The sequence below is a fragment of the Trachypithecus francoisi genome, unplaced genomic scaffold, assembly GCF_009764315.1.
Source record: "Trachypithecus francoisi isolate TF-2019V2 unplaced genomic scaffold, Tfra_2.0 Lachesis_group0, whole genome shotgun sequence".
NCBI classification, from domain to species: Eukaryota; Metazoa; Chordata; class Mammalia; order Primates; family Cercopithecidae; genus Trachypithecus; species Trachypithecus francoisi.
The window spans coordinates 196,151,748-196,177,409 of record NW_022681453.1 but is presented as its reverse complement, the minus strand read 5'-3'; the positions used below and the strand labels follow the sequence as shown (position 1 = coordinate 196,177,409).

General features: G+C 47.6%; 2 protein-coding genes across 20 annotated transcripts in view; one reads left to right on the top strand and one right to left on the bottom strand.

Annotated features, from left to right (window-relative positions):
• The window catches only part of FYTTD1 (forty-two-three domain containing 1), a 33,992-nt gene extending 25,709 nt beyond the window's left edge, over positions 1–8,283 (bottom strand). Inside the window, exons 1-2 of one of the 2 annotated variants that reach the window (XM_033213243.1) lie at positions 7,779–8,283; positions 502–633 (exon numbers count right to left, since the gene is read on the bottom strand). In XM_033213243.1, coding sequence (XP_033069134.1) covers positions 502–633; positions 7,779–8,133 — 487 coding nt within the window. In that variant the 5' untranslated portion in view covers positions 8,134–8,283. Of the gene's footprint in view, positions 1–501; positions 634–7,605; positions 7,704–7,778 lie in introns of those variants that run through there. The other variant, XM_033213244.1, reaches the window with a different exon arrangement.
• Positions 8,284–8,429: 146 nt separating this feature from the next.
• The window catches only part of RUBCN (rubicon autophagy regulator), a 70,369-nt gene continuing 53,136 nt past the window's right edge, over positions 8,430–25,662 (top strand). For 7 of the 18 annotated variants that reach the window (XR_004437481.1, XR_004437478.1, XR_004437480.1 and 4 more), the window contains exon 1: positions 21,625–21,921. Coding sequence is in view for 9 of the 18 variants with exons in the window: in XM_033213228.1 (XP_033069119.1) it covers positions 21,857–21,921 (65 nt within the window). In the remaining 9 variants the exon portion in view is untranslated. Of the gene's footprint in view, positions 8,580–21,621; positions 21,922–24,626; positions 24,677–25,662 lie in introns of those variants that run through there. The other 11 variants (XM_033213241.1, XM_033213236.1, XM_033213233.1 and 8 more) reach the window with 4 other exon arrangements.

Below are 25,662 nucleotides of genomic sequence, written 5' to 3'. Positions count from 1 at the left end.
CAGTGTTATGCCTATTGAAGGCTACTGAAATTTTTACCAGGTTTTAGATCTAAACAAAACCTAGGCATAGAGGAAACACAAAACACAAACAGTACTGATACATTTCCTCCACATTGAGCATACGCTAAAGACAGTACACTATGAACACACAAATAACAGCTTTTCATTAAAGCTTCCTTTTCTTTTTTTTTTTTTTGAGACAGAGTCTCGCTCTATCGCCGGGGCTGGAGTGCAGTGGCCGGATCTCAGCTCACTGCAAGCTCCGCCTCCTGGGTTCCCGCCATTCTCCTGCCTCAGCCTCCTGAGTACCTGGGACTACAGGCGCCGCCACCTCGCCCGGCTAGATTTTTGTATTTTTTTAGTAGAGACGGGGTTTCACCGTGTTAGCCAGGATGGTCTCGATCTCCTGACCTCGTGATCCGCCCGTCTCGGCCTCCCAAAGTGCTGGGATTACAGGCTTGAGCCACCGCGCCCGGCCTAAAGCTTCCCTTCAAAACTTACCAGAATTCTGTTGGATTCCCCATCGTACTCTCATCCTGAATTGCCGGGCACCACTTTGCTGGAGGAGTCTTCTATTTAGTCTTGGAAAATTCTGCTTCTTCCCTTCCTTTCGATTCAACTTGATGATATCATCTATGATAGAGCAAATGCCAATTATTTTCATTTTAACTTAACTCAATTACTCAGTTTCATTTTCCAGCTGATAGATTTCCTACGTTCCTAACTTCTCTTCTACTTTGAAAGCACTTCCATAAGAGAATAACAAGAATCAGCCATTTTTCAATAGCCCAAAGCAGATACACCAATTAATGAAGAGTGCTATTAGCCATAGTATTTCTTTACCTGATGAATCTAAGCAGAAGCCAGTTTACAAAAGTTATTCCTACTTACTTTCCATAATGACAGAAGCCTCCATTTTTTACAGATGACTCCCTTCTGGCCGGGCACAGTCGCTCACGCCTATAATCCCAGCACTTTGGGAGGCTGAGGTGGGAGGATCATCTGAGGTCAGGAGTTCGGGACTGGCCTGACCAACATGGTGAAACCCTGTCTCTACTAAAAACACATACACACACACACACACACACACACACACACACACACACACACACAAACAGCCAGGTATGGTGGCGGGCGCCTATAATCCCAGCTACTCGGGAGGCTGAGGCAGGAGAATTGGTTGAACTCGGGAGGTGGAGGTTGCAGTGAGCCAAGATCGCACTACTGCACTCCAGCCTGGGTGACGGAGGGAGACTCCATCAAAAAAAAAAAAAAAAAAGGAAAAAAGATGACCACCTTCCAATATGTAGGTAATCAAAAATTAAACCATTCAACTAAAATACTAAATGCTGAAATTCAGCCAATATTTATTGAGCATATACCACATGCAGTGAATATATGTGTCAGATTGTGCTGTAACTGAAACAAAAGTAAAATACAGTCCCTTTTCTAAGTAAGTTTAAAAGTACTGATGGAAACAGACATGCAAATAGCAAATACAAAATTAAACAAGTGCCATAATAAAGGTATAGTACAAAAAAATACTAATGGCTCACCTCTAGCAAAGTACTTCAAGGTTACCTTATTTTTCTTTCTACACGGATCTGAGCCTCATTACTTCCAAACATACTACCAAACTGCCCCAAGGTAATTCACAAACAAAAATACCACAACAGAACAAGCCGAAGACCAGAAAATTAAATGTACTCCAGATTCCCATTTACATCTGTTAAAAGAGGTTACTAGGCCGGGCGCGGTGGCTCAAGCCTGTAATCCCAGCACTTTGGGAGGCCGAGATGGGCGGATCACAAGGTCAGGAGATCGAGACCATCCTGGCGAACACGGTGAAACCCCGTCTCTACTAAAAAAATACAAAAAACTAGCCGGGCGAGGTGGCGGGCGCCTGTAGTCCCAGCTACTCAGGAGGCTGAGGCAGGAGAATGGCGGGAACCCGGGAGGCGGAGCTTGCAGTGAGCTGAGATCTGGCCACTGCACTCCAGCCTGGGTGACAGAGCGAGACTCCGTCTCAAAAAAAAAAAAAAAAGAGGTTACTAGAAGCCAAACATACTCCTTTAAGAAATACCCAGCTGGGCCAGTGGCACATGCCTGCAATCCCAGCACTTTGGGAGGTGAGATGGGAAACTGCTTCAGCCCAAAAGTTCAAGACCAACCTGGGCAACACAGCAAAACCTCATCTCCACAGATAATTTTCAAAAATTAGCCAGGCATGGTGGTGCGTGCCCGTGGCACTCAGGACTCAGTGGCGCGTGCCCCAGCTACTCAGGAGGCTGAGGCGGGAGAATTCCTTGAGCTCAAGCGCTCGAGGCTGTAGTGAGCCACGGTCATGCCACCGCACTCCAGCCTAGGCAACAGAGCAAGACTGTCTCTCAAAAAAAAAAAAAAAAAAAAAATATATATATATATATATATACACACACACACAAACATTTTCTCCACAGTCCTAATTTCAGTATTATTTGATAACTGAGACAGCAAATAAAACAAAGAAATTGCATACAGTCAACAACTTCTTAAAAAACTCTACAAAACTAATTAAACTCAAATTTTTTTGTCACTATAATTAGTCTTTCCAGAAGTCAGAGAAGAAAATATAACTTGAAGGTCCTTTGTAATATATTACTGTTCTACCTAACCCATCTCTAATCTTTAAGACTCTTAATTACACTCAAATATTCACACAAAATATCTCAAATCTCCCCAAAGTATTTAGTTGTCTTCTTTTTTTTTTTTTTTTTTTTTTTTTGAGACGGAGTCTTGCTCTGCCGCCCAGACTGGAGTGCAGTGGCCGGCTCTCAGCTCACTGCAAGCTCCGCCTCCCGGGTTCACGCCATTCTCCTGTCTCAGCCTCCCGAGTAGCTGGGACTACAGGCGCCCGCCTCGTCGCCCGGCTAGTTTTTTTTTTTGTATTTTTTAGTAGAGACGGGGTTTCACCGTATTAGCCAGGATGGTCTCGATCTCCTGACCTCGTGATCCGCCCGTCTCGGCCTCCCAAAGTGCTGGGATTACAGGCTTGAGCCACCGCGCCCGGCTAGTTGTCTTCTTAAAATTAATGTCCAACTGCAAAAGAGTTCATAGTTCATCAAAATTAAGGGCACTCAAAAACTTTTGTAAAAAATTAAAAGGTCTCATAAACATCAGATATATAAACACACATCTCAACAAGCATCAAGCGAATACTTAGGAAGACACTCTTTATGAGACACTGCTTTCCTTTAACAAAGTGCTACTTACTCTTCATCAAAAGTCTAAAATCTCAAGCCTCGAGAGTAAATCAAAAAAATGAATTTGGTCTGGGGAGCATTAAAAAAGAAGAGGCAAAGTACAATGCTGACTCACAAAGTTAATCTTAAAATATAGCATATGGGCCGGGCGTGGTGGCTCACGCCTGTAATCCCAGCACTTTGGGAGGCTGTGGGCGGATCATGAGGTCAGGAGATTGAGACCATCCTGGCTAACACAGTGAAACCCCGTGTCTGCTAAAAAAATACAAAAAATTAGCCAGGCGTGGTGGCGGGTGCTTGTAGTCCCAGCTAGTCGGGAGGCTGAGGCAGGAGAATGGCGTGAACCCGGGAGGCGGAGCTTGCAGTAAGATGAGCTCGTGCCACTGCACTCCAGCCTGGGCAACAGAGCAAGACTCCGTCTGAAAAAATAAGTAAATAAAATAAAATACAGCGTATAAAGTCTAAATATAACTAAAAATCAGAAGTAGCAGAGCATATTAAATACAAAATTACATTTCACATTTCAACATTTTACTACCTATATCTCCAAATAAGTCAAATGAGCTACCACGGCCGAGGGGCTTCTCTCAATCTAAAAAAAGAAAATGGCTTTCTCCTGCCCAATGAATAGATACCTAGGTATCAGAATTTAAAAAAAAAATTCCTTACAATGGGCTATTTTAAGTTTCTCCCCTAGCACTAGGGGAATATACATGGTAATAGTAATAGCAGCAACAGTAGTGGTGGTAGTATAAGTACTACAGTACAGGCATGAGTAATGTTAGTACCAACAGTTCTGACATGTATTCATTTAATTCACAACAATCCTATGAAACAGTATCATCATAACACCCATTTTCAAATTAAGAAATTGAACCATGAGGGCAGCTATTGGTACGATACTCTATATGAAATTCATATACATCTGGCAAAGCCATGATTTAAAACAAAAAAATCTGGTTCTAAAACCTCTGCAAACCTGGTAAGATTAAACATTCACAAAGCATAATAACTGTCTAAGATAGACGATCATCTCTTCACCCCATTTCTGTAAAACTCTCACTAAAACGCAATAGAGAGATTGCTGTATGTTCCTGGGGGAAAGAAAGAGATCAAGCTGTTTCAACTCTCCACAGCACTTCATTGCTACCTCCAAGAGAACTACCTCCCGATTTTCTTCACTTGAACGTACTAATCATCAAACAAAACACATACAAAAAAGCAAACAGAAAAAGCAGAAACTTAAGAAATCTAGGTGTAAAACAGTTTGAGGCTCTAGAACCAGACTGAAATCCTGGCACTACCTCTTAACTACCTCGTATGACTTCGAGCAAGTTACTTAATTTCTCTATGCCTCAGATTTCTATAAAATGGAAAAACAACAAATAACAAAGGCATATATACATATATACACACATATATATAGTGTGTGTATAAAAATAACAAAGCCATATATAGACATACACTCATATATAGCGTGTATAAAAATAAAGCCATATACAGACATACACACATATATAGTGTAGTATAAAAATAACAAAGCCATATATACAGATATGCACACATATATACAGTGTAGTATAAAAATAACAAAGGCATACATACAGACATACACACATATAAAGTGTATGTATAAAAATAACAAAGGCGGCCGGGCGCGGTGGCTCAAGCCTGTAATCCCAGCACTTTGGGAGGCCGAGGCGGGCGGATCACGAGGTCAGGAGATCGAGACCATCCTGGCTAACACGGTGAAACCCCGTCTCTACTAAAAAGTACAAAAAACTAGCCGAGCGAGGTGGCGGGCGCCTGTAGTCCCAGCTACTCGGGGAGGCTGAGGCAGGAGAATGGCGTGAACCCGGGAGGCGGAGCTTGCAGTGAGCTGAGATCCGGCCACTGCACTCCAGCCTGGGCGACAGAGCGAGACTCCGTCTCAAAAAATAAAAAATAAAAAATAACAAAGGCATATATACAGACATACACACATATATACAGTGTATGTATAACAATAAAGCCATATATACACACACATATACATAGTGTATGTGGAAAAATAAAGGCCTATATAGACTTATCCATATATATAGCGTATGTATAAAAATAAAGCCATGCATACAAACACACATATATAGTGTATGTAGAAAAAGGCATATATACAGACACACACACATATATAGTGTATGTAGAAAAATACAGTGCTGTATACCAGGTCCTGTTCTAAGCAGTTCACATATGCTTTCTGACTCGTTTAATGTTTTCAGCAACCCTATGTGATAAATACTAATTACTATCACCTTTCTACAGATGAGGCACTGGGAAATCATCTGCCCACGGTTACATGGCTACAAAGTGGCAGAGGCAGGACCTGAACTGAGACAATGTGGATCTGGATTCCACGCTGTCAATCACTAGGAGTACAACCCTTCCAGACTTATCATAAGGATAAACTGAGTTAATAATACAAAATGCTGGCCGGGTGCGGTGGCTCACGCCTGTAGGGGAAGCCGAGGTGGGCAGATCACCTGAGGTCAGGAGTTAGAGACCAGCTTGGCCAACATGGTGAAACCCTGTCTCTACTAAAAATAGGAAAATTAGCCGGCCATCAGTGGTGGTGGGCGCCTGTAATCCCAGCTACTCAGGAAGCTGAAGCAGAAGAACCGCTGGAACCCGAGAGGCGGAGGTTGCAGTGAGCCGAGATCACATCACTGCAATCCAATCTGGGCAACAGAGCGAGACTCCGTCTCAAATAATTAATTAATTAATTTAATTTAATGCTTAGTCCAGGACCTGAACTGAGACAGTGTGGTTCTGGGTTCCATGCTCTCGATCTTCTGCTAGAAGTACAATCCTCACAGAGTTATTATGAGGATAAACTGAGTTAATGCATAAAATGCTTAGTACAGGACCTGGTAGGTAGTAGGCACTCAATAAATATATAAATATTCATTATTACATTATTTCTTGGCCTTACCTCAAAAGGTTTCTCTTTTTTTGGGGGGGGGGGGCGGACAGGGTCTCTCTCTACAGCCCAGGCTAGAGCGTAGTGGCGCAATCTCGGCTCATTGCAACCTACGCCCACGGGTTCCAGCTATTCTCATGCCTTAGCTGGGATTACGGGCACGCGGCCACCACGCCCGGCTAATTTTAGTATTTTTAGTAGACACGGGATTTCACCTTGTTGCCCGGGCTGGTCTCAAACTCCTGGACTCAAGCCATCTGCCCGCCTCTGCCTTCAAAGGGCTGGGATTGCAAGCTTGAGTCACCGCGCCCAGCCCCGGCTTTCTCATTTCTTTACAAGCTCACTACTAACCAGCAGCAAGGCAAGACTTGAGGCCAAACCTATTATTTCTGATCATTCGCTTAAATTCACATATTGACTGTGGCAATCCCAGAAACCAATAGTTCTCATCTCACCTGGAACCAAAAATGTTCCACCAGATAAACCAAAACAAAAGACACACAAGACAAATGGGAAGAAATGACAACCGAAAGAAGGTGTCCCAGACGGTTATTACCCCAAAGACCATCCTGGGAAACGGTACGCCTCGGAATCCACTAGTCAGGTACTTTTCAAATGGCCGAAAAGCTGCCGGCCGAAGAGCTGGCAGAGCTGACTTACACCCAACGCCACCGAATCCCGACAGAAACGTCCGTACTTTTAGCCCAGCTAAGCTGACCACAGCGGCTGGTGCCTGGGTAGCGTTAGGGCTGAATTTTAAAGGAATCAACAACCCCCTGCTTTTATGTAATCGACAAGAAACCACGCCAGCCCTTAGATACGCTCAAGAGCCCCACGCTTGACCTGGCTTCCCGGCGAGCCACAGCAATCTCTCCTTCGAAGATCTCGGCATTTCCCCCACGAGCTATCTCAGGCCTGGAGAGGGAGACTGTGCTTTTCTAGCAGCGCTCAATCCACAACAACATCCCGCAGGCGGCCGAGCGCCGCTGCCTTTGACACACGGTCCGGGGCCGCGGCCGGAGGCGGCCCCGAGAGTCGCGCCCGGCAGCCAGGGCCAGCGCCGGCCTGGAACGCCCGGCGACCAGGGAAAGCTCCGGAAGCCCTGGTTCAACCGATCGCAGCCCGGCCGGGCTCTCACAGGTCTTTCTTCCGGGGGCACGGTCGGTCGGACCCTTCCCCTGGCTCCCCGATAACGCCCACCGCGAACGCGCTCCGGGGAAACCCGCGGACCCGTCCTCACAAAGAGCCGGCGGGCGGCGAGCCGTAGCCCCCTCGGGGGAGAAGAGACGCCCCCCGCGACCCTCCGAACCTTCGGGCCCGCCGCGCCCCGGTCCCCGCCCCCACAGCCCCTCCTCCGACCGCCGCGGCCGAGGGGACGCCCGGGTCCCTCGCGGTCCCGCCGGGCACCTGGCGTCCAGCCTGCGCTCCCAGCTCTCCTCGGGGCCTCCGCTCGGGTCCGCCCACCAGCGAGAAAACTCCGCGGCAACTGCGGCCGACCGCCCCTGCCCCCACAAACCGCGCCGCCTGGTTCCACCCGCGCCCTCCCCCGCACTCCAACTCGGTCCAACTAGGCCCCTCACCCAAAGACATATCTATTTTGTCCAGGTTTTCATTGCTGCGGGCCTTCGGCGGCGGCGAAGAGGTCGCCGTGGCTCCCACCAGCCGGGTACCAAACCGGTTCATGGCTGGAGACGTCGCGCTGGGAGCGGGCGCCGGGAAGGCCGGAGTCGCAGGCCTGCCGCCTCCCACTCGCGCACGCAGCCCGCCGCACCGAGGGAGCGCGCACGCGCCGGCGCCGTCCTCCGCCTCCACCCGCGGCTGCGGGCGGGGCGGGGCGGGGCGGGGCGGGGCGGGGCCACCGACGCTCGCGGGCGACCAGAGCGGCCCCGCGCAGTGACTCGCTCCTAGCGGCCCTCGCAGGACCGGACGAGGCATTGCAGCCGCTGCGCTGGGCGCTCGCGAGGACCGCCGTTGTGAGCAGCTCGACTTTTCCGCCCAAATTGGGGGAGCTAGACCGCGAGCGCCTCTGAATCGTGTGCCTTCAGTGATCTCATAATCCTCCGTGTCCTTCGAGTCCCTCCTGCTGCAGACAGGTCCCCTGTACTTCGGTACACGCGAGCCTTGCACGCCCACTGCAGTGCAGCCTCGGAGGCAGGACAGACCCCTGCGAGCGTAGATCGCAGCCGCATCCCAGCTCCCCTCTCCCTGGCACGCTCCTCCACCTACAGCTGCAAGCGCTGCAGTGACGGTTCCTGCGTCACCTTAACATCCAAAGTAAGTGGTAACGTTTCCCGTATCTGTACCATCTCTCCATCGGCACTCTCAAAACCTTTGGCACGATGTTTACTACCCTAATAAGACCTCAGCTTCCCTTGGGAGGGGTAAGTCCCTCTGTTGAGGCAGCTGCGTTTTCCTCTAATTCATTTGCATTGGGAATGGATAGACGGGTTCGTTTACTTTTTAATCATTCCTACGAGAAAACGACTTAATATTTGATGAATTCCTGCATGATAACTTTTTTCCTTATTTCCCTCCCTTCTTACCTCATTCGCCTTCCCTGAAGTAACTGCGTTTATGTGGAAGCATTTAGGTTATATCATCCTCACAACAGCTTGAAACTATCTCGGATATTTACATCTAAGGACAACACCAGATGCATTCTGTCCACCTAGAAATCTCTGTGGCCTTTCTCCTCTCCAATTCATAAAGTGCAAAAATTCCTTTAGCATAGAAACGAGCCATCTCGAAACCACAGTAGCCTCTGCTTAATTCAGTCATGTCACAATGTCATGTGGCTTCCAACTTCAACACCAATGACACATTTACTATTTTTTGCTTGGGGATCCCATGTTTTAAAATATTTCTGATGCATGTCACACTTAAAAATTAAAGCCAGCTATTCCAGCTCTCCTTTCCATGCCTAAATTTAAAGCAAAGCTTGGCAGCGACAATTTTGCGGTCACCTTAACAATAAAAGTAAATGAAAACGTTTCCTGTATATGTAGCATGGATAAAACCAGGAGTCTTCACACAGATTATGTTTCCAGCTGAAATCAAAGCACCATGACTTTTTTGTAAGCCTAGTAGTCTTATCTTGGGGAAATGTATGATTTTTACTAGGCTTTTGGGAATATTCTAAATAACATCTTATTCTCAAAGGTCAAGTTGTCTCCTTTTTTCTCATGACAAAGATTTAACAATATAGGAAGAGTGAACCACACACCTCTCAAGGGGCACAAGAAACTTCAGTGGTGGAGGAAAGTTTGGACTCAGAAGCTCAAGAACAATATTTGGCATGTCAAGGAGAATATCATGTATGTTCTTAGCATTATGTGCTTGATTTTACTACTCGCTCACCCTGAAGCCACCTCACCTGTCTGGACTGCTAAAATCTAGAGAAACTGGCTCATGCCTGTCATCCCAACACATTAGGAGGCCAAGGTGGGCGGATCATGAGGTCAGGAGATGGAGGACAGCCTGACCAACATGGTGAAACCCCATCTAATAAAAAATACAAAAATAAGCCAGGCGTGGTGGCGTGCACCTGTAATCCTAGCTACTTGGGAAGCTGAGGCAGGAGAATCGCTTGAACCTGGAAGGCGGAGGTTGCAGCGAGCCGAGATCGTGCCATTGCACTCCAGCCTGGGTGACAGAGTGAGGCTCCATCTCAAAAAAAAAAAAAAAAAAAAAAAAAAAAACACTAGAGAAACTGGGTTGTGGGCCCAGACCTGAGTTTCATTGAGTGATAACTTTTTCACTTACTTTAGTCATTGACTGTATGATTTTGGGAGTCTCTGGACCTCACACATATCTTCAAAACTAGAAAAAAGAATAAGAGTATGAAAAGTATACTAAGTTATTCAATTCCTTCCAGTTTCAAAATCCTCTAAGCACAAGTCATTTTTCTCCACATTCGCCTTCTCTCACTAGAAATAACTTCTACAATCTCTACTCATTTGTGGGAGTGAACTACAGAGACGATCCTTAGGTTAAGTTCTTAATTTTATGGAAGAAAATTAATGCAGTTAAGAGTTTAGAGGCATTTTGTACTTCAGGTATTTATAGGACAGATAAAAATCCCAAATGTATAAAATCCTCCCTACCACTAATATAATAAAGATTCTCTGGCCGGGCACGGTGGCTCAAGCCTGTAATCCCAGCACTTTGGGAGGCCGAGACGGGCGGATCACGAGGTCAGGAGATCGAGACCATCCTGGCTAACACGGTGAAACCCCGTCTCTACTAAAAAATACAAAAAACTAGCCGGGCGAGGGGGCGGGCGCCTGTAGTCCCAGCTACTCGGGAGGCTGAGGCAGGAGAATGGCGTAAACCCGGGAGGCGGAGCTTGCAGTGAGCTGAGATCCGGCCACTGCACTCCAGCCCGGGCGGCAGAGCGAGACTTAAAAAAAAGATTCTCAGCCGAGTGCGGTGGTTCACGCTTGTAATCCCAACACTTTGGGAGGCTGGGGTAGGTGGATCACTTGAGCCCAGGAGTACGAGACCAGCCTGGGCGATATAGTGAGACCCCGTCTTAAAAAAAAAAAAAAAAAAAAGATTGTCTTTTCTCCTGATCTTCTCCCCCACACCAAAGCCTTATCCCCAGTCTCTATAGTGCAACAGGCCATGCTGCAGTATTTCATTAAACATTCCTCGCTGCTGTGTTTCAGACTTTCAGGTTTCCCCAAGGGCTGAGAGTCTTGGGGCCTAGGAGCAATCCCCAGATTCCAGAGGGAAAGGCAAGAAAGCAAGAGTGAAGCATTGTGGGTAATGGTAGGTCTTTTTATACACAAAACAGAACAAAATAGCAACCGAGACACACACAGTGAAAACAAAGAGGAAGACAAGCCAAGAAATCAGAACTGGGTCCTGTCCAAGAAGTCCATCAGCCAACCACAAGGGCTAGTGCTAAAAGGTCAACCCTGCAAATTTCTGGGGCAGGAGAGGTAGCTATTCATTTAATCATATATTCATTGAGCATCAGGCATTGTAATAGGCCCTGGGGATTAAAAAAAAAAAAAAGGGGTGAGCAAGACGGATGCACACCCTATCTTCACACAGCTTGAGGAGCAAAGAATATCCAGCACCTACTGCGAATGCGAATAAGGCCCTGTGCTGGACAGGGCGTTCAGCCTTTGTCTGTGTGCGGCAGTTCCGCAGCTTCACCTAAGTCAAAACAAACATGGAATCCAAGAAGCTGCCCTTTTAAAAGACTTCGTTTCACACAATGTAGGTAAAACAATATCCAGGATTGCCAGATAAAATGCAGTGCCAGCTAAATTTGAATTTCAGATACACAACGGACAATTGTTTAGTACACATATGTCCCAGGTTTCAGATAAACAGTGATTTTTTTTTTTTTAACTACAGTAAGTTTCATGTAATATTTAGGATATATTTACAACAGAGAATCATTTCATTGTGTGAAATAAAATAATTCAAACTTAAAGCTGTTGAAACTTTAAATTATTCTGAGCCTTGAGAGGGATGTGGCTACGTGGCATGCGTCCGGCAGCATGCAGTTGTAACTTCTGCTTTTTCCTGGAAGTGATCTGGAATGACTGAGGAGTGCCAGAGATAAGACCCCTCAGAACATCACACCCCCTCACAGAATATTAAAGGAATCTTTCTTGGAACGTAGCAAGTTATACTAATCAAATCGTTATAACTGTTTCTGCCTATGTAAGTGAAATCTTAGCCTCCTCACTCTGGAGCACTGACCCCATTCCTTTGGAATCGTGTTTCTGGATGGCTGTCCTCAAGCTTTGTGCTGCAGTAAACTCTATACTTAGTCACATTTTCTGAATCTCATTATTGAAGGTTGACATTTGTTTAACTGAAATTCAGGTTCAACTAGGAGTCTTATATTTTATTTTATTTGCTAAATCTGGCAACCTTCTCAACCTCATACTTTTCTTTCTTTCTTTCATTTTTTGAGACAATCTCACTCTGTTGCCCAGGCTGGAGTTCAGTGGCACGATCTCACTGCAACCACCGCCTCCTGGGTTTAAGCAATTATTTTCCTCAACCTTCCCTGTAGCTGGGATTACAGGTACACAGCACCACACCCAGCTAATTTTTGTATTTTTAGTAGAGAGAGCATTTCACTATGTTGGTCAGGCTGGTCTCGAACTCCTGACCTCAAGTGATCCACCCACCTCGGCCTCCCACAGTGCTGGCATTACAGGCGTGAGCCACCGTGACCAGCTCAACCTCATCGTTTTCTGTTAACACTTTCTGGCTCCTTTTTCATAACGTGCACAGAAATCTACAGTTCTTCAAAGGTAGTAAGCACAACTCTTACACACTTCACCCCTTAACTTTTTATTGGTTTGATTTGCCTTTTTTTTTTTTTTTTGAGATGGAGTTTTGCTCTTGTTGCCCAGGCTGGAGTGCAATGGCGCTATCTCACCTCACCGCAACCTCTGCCTCCTGGGTTAAAGCGATTCTCCTGCCTCAACCTCCTGAGTAGCTGGGACTACAGGCGCCTGCCACCACACCTAGCTAATTTTTATATTTTTAAAGAGACGGGGTTTCACCATGTTGGCCAGGATGGTCTCGATCTCTTGACCTCGTGATCCGCCCACCTCAGCCTCTCAAAGTGCTGGGATTACAGGCGTGAGCCACCGCGCCTGGCCTAAATCGCCCTTTTCTTAGCTTTGAGATATATTTGATAATAAAAGACACACACTGAAAGTATGCACTTTACACAGGTGTACAGGATATATACCTGTGAAAACACTACCATAATCTGAATAATAAATATCATTATATAGTCATTATTTTCTAAAGTTTTCTTGCTCACTTTTGTAATCCTTACCCCCCACCTACTATCTAGGCAACTACTGATCTGTTTTCGGTTGCTGTAGATTAATTTGCATTTTCTGGTATTTTAAATAAATGGAATCATACAGTATATACTTTTTAACTGGATTACTTCACATAGCATAGTTGTTTTTCATCTGTATGCCTTTTCTTTTTCGTGCCTTATTGCGCTGACTAGGGACCCTAGTATCATGTTTAATTGGAGCAATGAAAGTGAACATCTCTGCCTTGTTCCCAACCCCAGAGGAAAAGCGTTTAGTCTTTCTCCATTAAGTATGGTGCTAATTTTTTACAGGTGCCCTTTATTAGGTTGAGGAAGTTCCCTTCTACTCCTGATTTGCTGAGAGTTAATCACAAATAAATGCCGAGTTTTAGCTGATGCTTTTTCTGTATCTAGAGATTATCAAAAGGTTTTTCTTGTAAAATTTATTAATATGGTGAATGACATTGACTATCAAATTTTGAATGTTGATTTTCTTTGTTTTTGAATGTTGATGTTCCAAATATTGCATTTTTGGGATAAACCTACTTGGTCATGGTGTATTATCCTTTTTACATATTGTTGGATTTGACTTGCTAATATTTTGCCAAGAATTTTGTTTTTTCATGAGTGACACTGGTATGTAATTTCCTTTCCTCATAATTTATTTGTCTGTTTCTTATGTTAACTCTTTTGCTTTTCAAAAGAGGATTATCTAGAAATCATACTGATGTAATATGTATTATACTGGTATATTAAAGGAGTATGGTATAATTTATATTGTATGATACTAGATAATATGTATTAGATATAACTATTAGCTAATATTAGTTTTTTTTTTATTTATTTTTTAGATGGAGTCTTGCTGCATCACACAGGCTGCAGTACAGTGGCACGATCTTGGCTCACTGCAACCTCCACCTCCTGGGTTCAAGCAGTTCTCTTCCTCAGCCTCCCAAGTAGCTGGAACTACAGGCGCCTGCCACCACGCCCAGCTAATTTTTGTATTTTTAGTAGAGACGGGCTTTCACCATGTTGGCCAGGCTGGTCTTGAACTCCTGACCTCATGATCCACCTGCCTCGGCCTCCCAAAGTGTTGGGATTACAGGCGTGAGCCACCATGCCTGGCCAATGTTAGTTATTAATAAACAATAGCTAATTAATAGCTCCGTTAAACTACTTATATATACACTACAGTTTTTCTTCTCTTTCCTGTTCAATTTTTTCCATTCTACCCCATCTGCTACTGCCTTCTGCCGCAGCAGCTTTTCTTTGCCACTTCGCAGTAGCTTTCTGTCCCTCTTCTGTGTTGCCCTTTCCTTTGTTGTAAACTTTTTCTGTTCTAGTCTTCTGCCTTTTAATCTCAAAATTTGTTTGTTCATTTATTTGTTCATTCAACCGAGTTCGAGTTGCTACTATGTGCAAGACACCGTGCTAGATGCTGGGGACGCTGCAGAGAACATGACAGACAGGGCTGCAGGCATAGCTGCTGCCCTGAAGAAACTCAACAGCTCCAGAGGAGCCCGTCAGCCTCAGCTAGCCAGTTTAAAGGAGCACTACTGGCCACTAAGTCCCTGAGCATCAGTTCTGTGTAACTGGGGAACCTGCTCTGGGTGGACAGGGGAACTTGAAGGGGAATTCTTCCTGGACTCAGGGGTGGGGCCTCTCAGCTTATTAGGTCTTGCCCTCCTTGGGGAAGCCAGGAATCTTGACCACCAGGGAGTCTAGATTGAATCACTGAATGACCAACTGTGGCATTTTCCAGAGCTAAACAAATTTACATAAAGTGCCAAATTCCCATTTACATAAAACTTTGTTTTTCAAAGATATCCTCAATTTGTACTGGATAGATTTGCAGTCCAGGAAGGCTCAGGGAGCCAGAATTCTAGGGTCATGGATCTTCACGCATTCCTCCTTCTCCCAGGCCTCTTCTCTCTTTGCCCCTCAGGTTCCCTGCTCTGGGATGAGGAGCCCAGGCTAGGGGAGACTAAAGCACAGCGTCTTGCACACAGCAGCCACTCAAGTGCTGACAGTCTTCATGCAGCAGAGGGTCCCTTCTGTGCAGCTTTATTCAGCAGGAAGCCGGGGCAGGGACAAACTGAACATTTGTCAACTGGATTAAGGATTTGCTCAGTCTAGAAATAAGATTTTTTTTTTTTTTTTTTTGAGACAGAGTTTCACTTTGTCACCCAGGTTGGAGTGCAATGGCACGATCTCGGCTCACTGCAACCTCCGCTTCCCAGGTTCAAGTGATTCTCCCACCTCAGCCTCCCGAGTAGCTGGCATTACGGGCGCGGCCACCACACCCAGCTGATTTTTATATTTTTAGTAGAGATGGGGTTTCACCATGTTGGCCAGGCTGGCCTCAAACTTCCGACCTCAAATGATCCGCCTGTCTCGGCCTCCCAAAGTGCTGGGATTACAGGTGCTTGGCTTAGAAATAAGATTTTTTAAATTTTCATTTTAACATTAAAAATGGCACATTTTTATCCATTGCTCATGGCTGGTAAAAGCGTTCCTATATATATATATATATTTTTTTTTTTTTTTTTTTTTGAGACAGTCTTGCTGTTGCAGTGGTGGGATCTCTGGAGTGCAGTGGTGCAACCTCTGGAGGGCAGTGGTGGGATCTCGGCTCACTGCAACCTCCGCCTCCCGGGTTCAAGGGATTCTCCTGCCTCAGTCTCCCAGGTAGCTGGGATTATGGGTGCACACCACCACGCCCAGCTAACTTTTAGCAGACAGGATTTCACCATGTTGGCCAGGCTGGTCTTGAACTCCTGACCTCAAGTGATCTGCCCGCCTCGGCCTCCCAAGGTGCTGGGATTATAGGTGTGAGCCACCGTGCCCGGCCGGTTCCTATATACTTGAATAAATGAATCACTACTAAATGCTTAGAGGGGATGGAAATGTTGCTGTAAAGACAGAATTAAAGCCAAGTAATTAAAACTTGGCAAAATTCTTCAAAAGCTTTTAAAATCATCTCATCAGATGAACTGCTATAAGCTTTATATATGCCTAATAGAAAAAGAATTTTGGTAAATTAGTAAATTTGGTAAAGTCAGTGAATTGGTCAGTTGGCAAAACTGGCTTAAAAGACTTTTAGAAATGCTACCTATGGGGAAAACATACATTACTTTTAAACTATCTTTAAAATTAATCATTACAAGATAAAAAAAAGTCCATGTGAAACACTAAAATTTTTGTTATATTTAGCAGAATATAGTCGTAAGAAAACAAAACCATACTGAGATCGTTGACTATTTTTTTAGGTCTCCATGAAAGCAGAACCTTGACTATTTTTTAAACTTGCAAATCTAGAGAAAAGTTGCAAAAATAGCGCAATGAATACCCATATATCCTCTACTTCACCAATTATTAATGTTTTGCCACATTTGCTTTCTCTCTGTAGAGAGATAGATACTATTAGTTGTTGTTAGACAATGTGAGAGGAAGTTGCAGAAATTATGACTCTTTAGAATCTATTTCTAAGGGCTGTGTGCAGTGGCTCACACGTGTAATCCCAGCACTTTGGGAGGCTGAGGTGGGCAGGTCACTTGAGGTCAGGAGTTCAAGACCAGCCTGGCCACCATGATGAAACTCCATCTCTACTAAAAATACAAAAACTAGCTGGGTGTGGTGGCACATGCCTGTAGTCCCAGCTACTCAGGAGGCTGAGGTGGGAGGATCACCTGAGCCTGGGAGGTTGAGGCTGCAGGGAGCTGTGATCACACTCCAGCCTGGGAGACAGAGTGAGACCCTGTCTCAGAAAGAAGAAAAAAAATATTCTACTCTGAAAAGCAAAGGGGTAAAGAATGATGCTTACCTTTTGAGATAATGTAGATAATGTAGAACCCTAACCCTAATGCTAGTTTGGCATATTTGGCATTTTTTTGTATTTGGACCTCAGATGCATGAAATTGGATTAATCATAATCCTTGGTTCATGATATACTCTTATTATTTTCCATGCATGCTCCATTTTCTTTTTTCTATTTTATTTATTTATTTTGAGACGGAGTTTCACTCTTGTTGCCCAGGCTGGAGTACAATGTCACCATCTTGGCTCACTGTAACCTCTGCCTCCTGGATTCAAGCAATTCTCCTGCCTCAGCCTCCCAAGTAGCTGGGATTACAGGCATGCACCACCATGCCCGGCTAATTTTGTATTTTTAGTAGAGACAGGGTTTCTCCATGTTGTTGGTCACTCCCAACCTCAAGTGATCCACCCACCTCGGCCTCCCAAAGTGCTGAGATTACAGGCGTGAGTCACGGCGCCCGGCAGTTTTACATTTTTTGTTATAGCAACAGGGTCTCGCTATGTTGACCAGGCTGGTCTCGAACTTCTGACGTCAAGCGATGCTCCCACCTCAGCCTCCCAAAATACTGAGATTATAGGCGTGAGCCACCACACCTGACCAGTCCACTTTCATTTAGTTCATTAATTCGTTATTTTAAATAACTGACTAGAACTAGTTATAACTTAATAACCAAGTATTTTTAAAACTATGCACCTTAAACCCACTGCTCCAAATAAAAACCCTATGACAATAACCCTATGACCCAGCAATTCCATTCCCAGGTATGTGAGAAATTCTTGCTTATATACAAGAGGAGACATATGTACAAGAATGTTCTTAGCAGCACTGTTTAGCACAGCAAAACCCTAATGCCTATCAATGGGATAGAGCATGAAAAAACAGCGGTACATTGTTACAATGGACTAATATACAGCAGTTGAAATCAATGAACTACAGTTATCTAGTGATTAAGCAAAACGGCTCCAAAGAATAAATATAGCTTGACACCCCTTTTATAAAATTAAAGCATAAAAATGTTAAGCATATACATTTTAGGAATATAGATAGATGCAAAGAAATTATATAACAAAGAAAGCAATGGAATCATAAAGAAGGGGTTTATTAGCCGGGCATGGTGGCACCCGCCTATAATTCCAGCTACTCAGGAGGCTGAGGCAACAGAATCTATTGCTCACTGCAACCTCTACCTCCCAGGTTCAAATGATTCTCATGCCTCAGCCACCCAAGTAGCTGGGATTACAGGTGTGTGCCACTACACCTGGCTACTTTTTCTTTGTATTTTTAGTAGAGACAGGGTTTCACTATGTTGGCCAGGCTGGTTTCAAACTCCTGATGTCAAGTGACCTGCCTGCCTGGGCTTCCCAAAGTGTTGGGATTTCAGGCGTGAGCCACCGCTTCTGGCCCCTAGGATCTCCTGATAGAGCTGATTGCCTTTATTTTATTTATTTATTTATTTATTATTTATTATTATTATTTTTTTTTGAGACGGAGTCTCGCTCTGTCCCCCAGGCTGGAGTGCAGTGGTGCAATCTTGGCTCACGGCAAGTTCTACCTACCTGGTTCACGCCATTCTCCTGCCTCAGCCTCCCGAGTAGCTGGGACTACAGGCGCCTGCCACCACACCCGGTTAATTTTTTGTATTTTTAGCAGAGATGAGGTTTCACCGTGTTAGCCAGGATGGTCTCGATCTCCTGACCTTGTGATCCACCCGCCTCGGACTCCCAAAGTGCTGGGATTACAGGCTTGAGCGATCGCGCCTGGCCATTTTTTTTCCCCCCTTTTTCAGACGAAGTCTCGCCCTTATCGCTCAGGCTGCAATGCAGTGGTGCGATCTTGGCTCACTGCAAGCCCTGCCTCCCAGGTTCAAGCGATTCTCCTGCCTCAGCCTCCTGAGTAGCTGGGATTACAGGCATCTGCCACCATGCCCGGCTAATTTTTTTTGTACTTTTTAGTACGCCTGTAATCCCAGCACTTTGGGAGGACGAAGTGGGTGGACCACCTGAGACCGGCCTGACCAACATGGAGAAACCCTGTCCCTACTAAAAAATACAAAATTAGCCGGACATAGTGGCGGATGCCTGTAATCCCAGCTACTTGGGAGGCTGAGGCAGGAGAATCGCTTGAACCTGGGAGGTGGAGGCTGCCATGAGCCGAGATCACACCATTGCACTCCAGTCTAGGCAATGAGTGAAACTCTGTCTCAAAAAATTAGATAAATAAATAAATAAATCATATAGTGTTAATTTGGGATTATACTGTATGCCAAAAAATAAAGGTCAGACATTTATAGAACTAGAAGTAAGGCCAGGTATGGTGCTTCATGCCCGTAATCCCAGTACTCTTTGGGTGACTGAGGCAGGAGGATTGCTTGAGCCCAGGAATTTGAGACCAGCTTAGACAACATAGTGAGACCCTGTCTCTAACAAACATTAAAAGAAAAAAAAAATTAGCTGGGCATAGTGGCACTGCCTGTGGTCCCAGCTACTTGGGAGGCTGAGGTGAGAGGATCCGCTTGAGCCCAGGAGGTCGAGGCTGCCTTGAGCTGTGGTAGCGCCACTGCACCCCAGCCTGGGTGACAGAGCAAGACTGCGTCTCCAAAAGAGAAGAAATACACAGAAGGTAGAGAAATCCCAGTGAGTAATATTGCCCCTTTCTTAGAAAGTATAATCGTTTAGTAGGAAAATGAGAAAGTTTGAAAGAGTATTTTTTAATCTAAATGAAATAATAAATTGCTTTAAGAGGCTCTTTCATTTTTAATTGCCAAAACACTTTTCTCAAGTTTGAAAATACCTAAAAGCCAGGTTATTTTAATAGAGTCACTAGTTTTACACAGAGTTATTCTTGATCCCGCTTTCTCCCTCACTTGCCACAGTCAGTCCTTTATAAAGTAGTGCTGATTCTATTGCCTTCATATTGCTCTAATCTGAACCTCTTTGTTCTCTTCAACCGCTGCTGTAGTTTAAGCCTGGGTTTGCAAACTAGCAACTCCAGGGCCACCTTCAGCCTACAGACAAACTGTGTTTGGCCTGTGCAAAGTTGAAAGTTTAAAAAATTTGTTGCCAACGTTTAAAAATTTGGAAGTTGTGCTTAAAAATGCAGCTCTTAAGCTTCTTTTAAAAAATCCAAATATCATAGCTAGGTGTGGTGGCTCGCACCTGTAGTCCCAGCTATTCAGGAGACTGAGGAAGGAGGACTGCTTGAGCCCAGGAGTTCCAGGCTGCAGGGAGCTATGATTGCGCCACTGCACCCCAACCTGGGCGACAGAGAAACCAGAATATCTGGCAACCCTAGGCCCACGTGTTTCTTTCAACTGGTTCGCTTCACTTCTTAGCATTACTTGGTTATCGCCCATAAGGACGACCAGTCTCCTCTATCCAGCCTTCCACCCTTACCTCAATATAGTGTTATATCTTCCCCATCTCCTGTCCACATTGTCAAAAGTGGTTTTCTCATCAGATTCGATCAAATCACTTCTTGATTTGCATATACTTGATTTGCTGATTGTTTTCAGGATACAATCCCAACTCCTTAAAATGGCATTTCACGATCTGGTTTCGCCACACCACGCTGCTGCTCGCTCCTTCCCAGCTCCGGCTACCCAGCACCTGCAGTCCCCCAACCAGCACTTCCTTCCTTCTATCTGCCGTGCTGCTCTCTCCACCTTCTCTTCTTGCTCCTGGCTGACCCGTACTCAGCCTTCAGAACTCTGCGTTGACATCCCTCTTCCGAGAGCCCCCAGAAGCCTTTCTCCCCTGCTGTTTCACGATCCCAAAGCCACCTGTGCTCTTATTTGTGAGCGCTTCATCTAAATGCTGGAGATCTCCAAACACCAGCGGCGGACATTAGGCCAGGGCAGGCTAGGTGGGGTTAATCGTACCGGGATTAGATCAGCGTTATTGCCTAGTCTACATCTCGGACTGAGTTCGGTCCCCAGCGTGTAATGTGACGCGGGTAAATACGGGTCCGCCCCGACACGGATTCCTGAGACCACAGTCCCCCGCCGCTTGCGAGCCTGCCCAGCCAGCCACTGAGTGCGCGTAGTCCACGAGCGCGGCCTGGCATTGGAGGGCGCCGCCTGCGGGAGCGGCCTGGGGTTGGAGGGCGCCGCCTGCGAGAGGGGCCTGGGGTTGGAGGGCGCCGCCTGCGGGAGCCGCCTGGGGTTGGAGGAGCGCGGTCTACGAGCGCCGCCTGCGGGAGGGGCCTGGGGTTGGAGGGCGCCGCCTGCGGGAGCCGCCTGGGGTTGGAGGGCACCGCCTGCGGGAGGGGCCTGGGGTTGGAGGAGCGCGGTCTGCGGGGGGGGCCTGGGGTTGGAGGGCGCCGCCTGCGGGAGCGGCCTGGGGTTGGAGGAGCGCGGTCTACGAGCGCGGCCTGGGATTGGAGGGCGCCGCCTGCAGGAGGGGCCTGGGGTTGGAGGGCGCCGCCTGCGGGAGCGGCCTGGGGTTGGAGGGCGCGGCCTGCGGGAGCCGCCTGGGGTTGGAGGAGCGCGGTCTGCGAGCGCGGCCTGGGATTGGAGGGCGCGGCCTGCGGGAGCCGCCTGGGGTTGGAGGGCGCGGCCTGCGGGAGCCGCCTGGGGTTGGAGGGCGCGGCCTGCGGGAGGGGCCTGGGATTGGAGGGCGCGGCCTGCGGGAGCGGCCTGGGATTGGAGGGCGCCGCCTGCGGGAGCGGCCTGGGATTGGAGGGCGCCGCCTGCGGGAGCGGCCTGGGGTTGGAGGGCGCGGCCTGCGGGAGCGGCCTGGAATTGGAGGGGCGCTGTCTGCGAGCGCGGCCTGGGATTGGAGGGCGCGGCCTGCGGGAGCGGCCTGGTCTCGAAGGGCTTGCCGGGAGCTGTAGTCCCCGGAGCCGGAAGTGGGGGTGGCCGGGATAGACGCCGCAACCCAGGCGGCTGTCGCTGCCGTTGCCGCCGCCCGTGTGTAGCGCATCACCCGGAGCCCACCGGCCGCAGTTGCCTCCTCCGGCCCCAGGGGCCCCCGGGAGCCCTGAAGGGCGAAGCGGCAGGGGCGCCTCTCTCGGGCGAAGAGGCGGCCTCGCCGCCCCGGATGCGGCCGGAGGGCGCGGGAATGGAGCTCGGAGGCGGCGAGGAGCGCCTGGCTGAGGAGAGCAGGTGGGCTGGGAGCGGCCGCGGGGTCGGGGCAGCGACAGGCGCCGGAGCCCCGGAGGCTTGGGAGGGCGCGGGGCCACGGAGAGAAGGGCCGGGCGCCACGACCCTTGAGGACGACGGCTGCGGAGGACTTGTTTGGGAAGCATTTCGCCGAGGAGGGACGGGCGGGGCGGGGATGGGACGCAGGCGGGTGGGTGGGATTTGCGGAGGGCCAGGGGAGCAGAGCAGGGTGAAGCTCAGACCCAAGACTGCTGGAGAGGAGGTGGCTGCCGGAGAGACTGGGCGAAGAGGCCGGAGGGGCTGCAGTGAGGCTTTACAGGCCAGAGTCGACAGCTAGGGCAGGGCACCACCCTGACTGAAACTTGCCGTGGCAGCAAGTGGGGCCACCGTGAGGAGGACGATGTTGTAAGAACTCCCGGGAGCGGAGGTGAAGCGTTGTGAGTGGCTTAGGAAGAAGCTTCGGCAGAGATGAGCGTGGGGAAGAAGGCGGGGAGAGCCCGGGGAGAAAGGGAGCGAGTGTCATGGCGGTGCGGTGAGGGTGGGGGCTGCCCGCGAGACCCGCAGCTCCGCACTTTGTCATTGGCGAGTCGCTGTCAGAGTGGCAGGACCTCTGTGGCATTTCCTTTCGTCTTCAAACCTGTCACTTCTTCCTCACAATGCAGACTAAGCAAGTTCACATGTATTTCTATGGAACCATTGTCAGAAAGTTCCTGTCCTCTAGAAATTGGGGGATATAAAATAGAAAAACTACTTTGGACCGGGTGCGGTGCCTCCCACCTGCAATTCCAGCACTTTGGGGGAGACTGAGGCGGGTCGCTTGAGTCCAGGAGTTTGAGACCAGCCTGGGCAACCTAGGGAGAACCCCGTCTCCACAAAAAGACAAAAATTAGCTGGGCGTAGTTGTGCTCCCCTGCGGTCCCAGCTACTCGGGAGGCTGCGGTGAGAGGATCACCTGAGTCCAATAAGTCGCGGCTACATTGAGCCGAGATCGCACCACTACACTCCAGCCTGGGCGACAGAGGAAGACCCTGTCTTCAGAAAACAAAAAACCGAAAAAACACCAAACTGCTTTGACTAAATGATGAATTGGAGTCTGTAGAGATGATTTCCATATTTAGGGTTTGCTTCATTAATAACTCTGGTCTTAATCTTTTAAAGAGACTGGAATGCTGACAGGCGAGAGCAGGAATGTGGCATGAGGGAGTCATACTTGACATTTATTGTTTTATTTTTTGAGAGAGGTTCTCACCCTGTCCCCCAGGCTGGACTGCAGTGCTGTGAACAAGGCTCACTGCAGCCTCCAACTCTTGGGCTCAAGCGATTATACTGTCTCAGCTTCCCAAGTAGCTGGGATTATAGGTGCCAGCTACCACACCTGGCTAATTTTAAAAACTTTTTTTTGTAGAGACAGGCTCTCACCATATTGCCCAGGCTGGTCTCTAACTCTTGGGCTCAAGCTATTCTTCCCCCACCTCGGCCTCCCAAAGTGCTGGAATTACAGGTGTGAGCCACCAGGCCTGACCTCGCTTGACATTTAGAAACAGTTTCAGATATAATGATGGTCTCAGGAGCAGCTGGGGTCCAAAAACTAGAAGCAGAATATTTACCTCTGAGAAAATATCAACAAGGAAAGATTTATGAGACGTTCCTGGGTGAAGACTTGCTCTTTTTAAGGGTGACTCTACTTTTATGTGCAAAGTGGCCTGTTGAACAAAACCTGGACTAACAGGACTTTGGGGCTCCTGCCTGAGATCTGAGAATGATTTGTACTAAGTGAAACTGAACATTTTACTTCCCTTTTCCATATTTCGGTTTCTGCTTTGCCTATTTGTCTGTTTATTCTTCCTACAGATGTCTGTGAAATGCCTCATGCAAGAGGTCACATGTAAATTCTAAACACGTTTTGGGATTGTTTTGATTTCCCTGCACCACTTCATGTGAGGGAGGCTGGTTTTTTTTTTTTTTTTTTTTTTTGAGACGGAGTCTCGCTCTGTCGCCCAGGCTGGAGTGCAGTGGCGCGATCTTGGCTCACTGCAAGCTCCGTCTCCCAGGTTCACGCCGTTCTCCTGCCTCAGCCTCCTGAGTAGCTGGGACTACAGGCGCCCGCCACCACGACCGGCTAATTTTTTTATATTTTTAGTAGAGATGGGGTTCACCGTGTTAGGATGGTCTCGATCTCCTGACCTCATGATCCACCCTCCTCGGCCTCTCAAAGTGCTGGGATTATAGGCATGAGCCACCGCGCCTGGCCTGGGTTAGTTACTTTTTTAATGTATGTAACAAACACTATTTACCACATGCCAGGTATTGTTTTAAGGTATTAAGACATGAATAGTACATTAACTTCTTTAATCCTTTTTTTTTTTTTTTTTTTTTTTTTTTTTTTTGAGACGGAGTCTCGCTCTGTCGCCCAGGCTGGAGTGCAGTGGCCAGATCTCAGCTCACTGCAAGCTCCGCCTCCCGGGTTTACGCCATTCTCTCGCCTCAGCCTCCCGAGTAGCTGGGACTACAGGCGCCGCCACCTCGCCCGGCTAATTTTGTATTTTTTTTTTTTTAGTAGAGACGGGGTTTCACCGTATTAGCCAGGATGGTCTCGATCTCCTGACCTCGTGATCCGCCCGTCTCGGCCTCCCAAAGTGCTGGGATTACAGGCTTGAGCCACCGCGCCCGGCCAACTTCTTTAATCCTATGACTGCTGTATGCAGTAGGTACTACTGTTATCATTGTGGCACAGATGAGAAAGCTGAGAAATGGACGGGTAAGTAACTTGCTAAGGTTGTACAGCAAATCCCTGGCAGAACTGGATTCAAACCTGGGCAGTTCGGCACCAGAGTCTGCGCTTTTTTTCTTTTTGTCTTTTTTTTTTTTTTTTTTTTTGAGACGGAGTCTTGCTCTGCCGCCCAGGCTGGAGTGCAGTGGCCGGCCCTCAGCTCACTGCAAGCTCCGCCTCCCGGGTTCACGCCATTCTCCTGTCTCAGCCTCCCGAGTAGCTGGGACTACAGGCGCCCGCCTCGTCGCCCGGCTAGTTTTTTGTATTTTTTAGTAGAGATGGGGTTTCACTGTATTAGCCAGGATGGTCTCGATCTCCTGACCTCGTGATCCGCCCGTCTCGGCCTCCCAAAGTGCTGGGATTACAGGCTTGAGCCACCGCGCCCGGCCTTCTTTTTGTCTTTTCTTAGAGACAGGGTCTCACTATGTTACCCTAGGCTGGTCTCAAACTCCTGGGCTGAAGTGATTCTCCAGCTTCGGCCTCTCAAAGTGCTGAGATTACAGGCATGAACGACCATGCTGGCCCAAGAGTCTATACTTTTTTTTTTTTGAGATAGAGTCTTGCTCTGTCACCAAGGCTGGAACGCAGTGGCACCATCTTGGTTCACTACAACCTCTGCCTCCTGGGTTCAAGCAATTCTCCTGCCTCAGCCTCCCAAGTAGCTGGGATTACGGGTGCCCACCACGATGTCTAGCTAATGTTTTGTGTTTTTAGTAGAGACGGGAGTTCGCCATGTTGGCCAGGCTGGTCTCGAACTGCTGACCTCAGATGATCTACCAGCCTCGGCCTCCCAAAGTGCTGGGATTACAAGCGTGAGCCACCGCGCCTGGCCCAAGTCTGTACTTTTAATACTTACACTATGCTGCCTCTCAGTATGCTAATAGTAACAAAGGAATGCATAAGATAGTGAATAAATTTCATAGCATTCTGTGCCTGTCATCCAGGCCAGTAGGATAGCTCCTTTGCAGAATCTT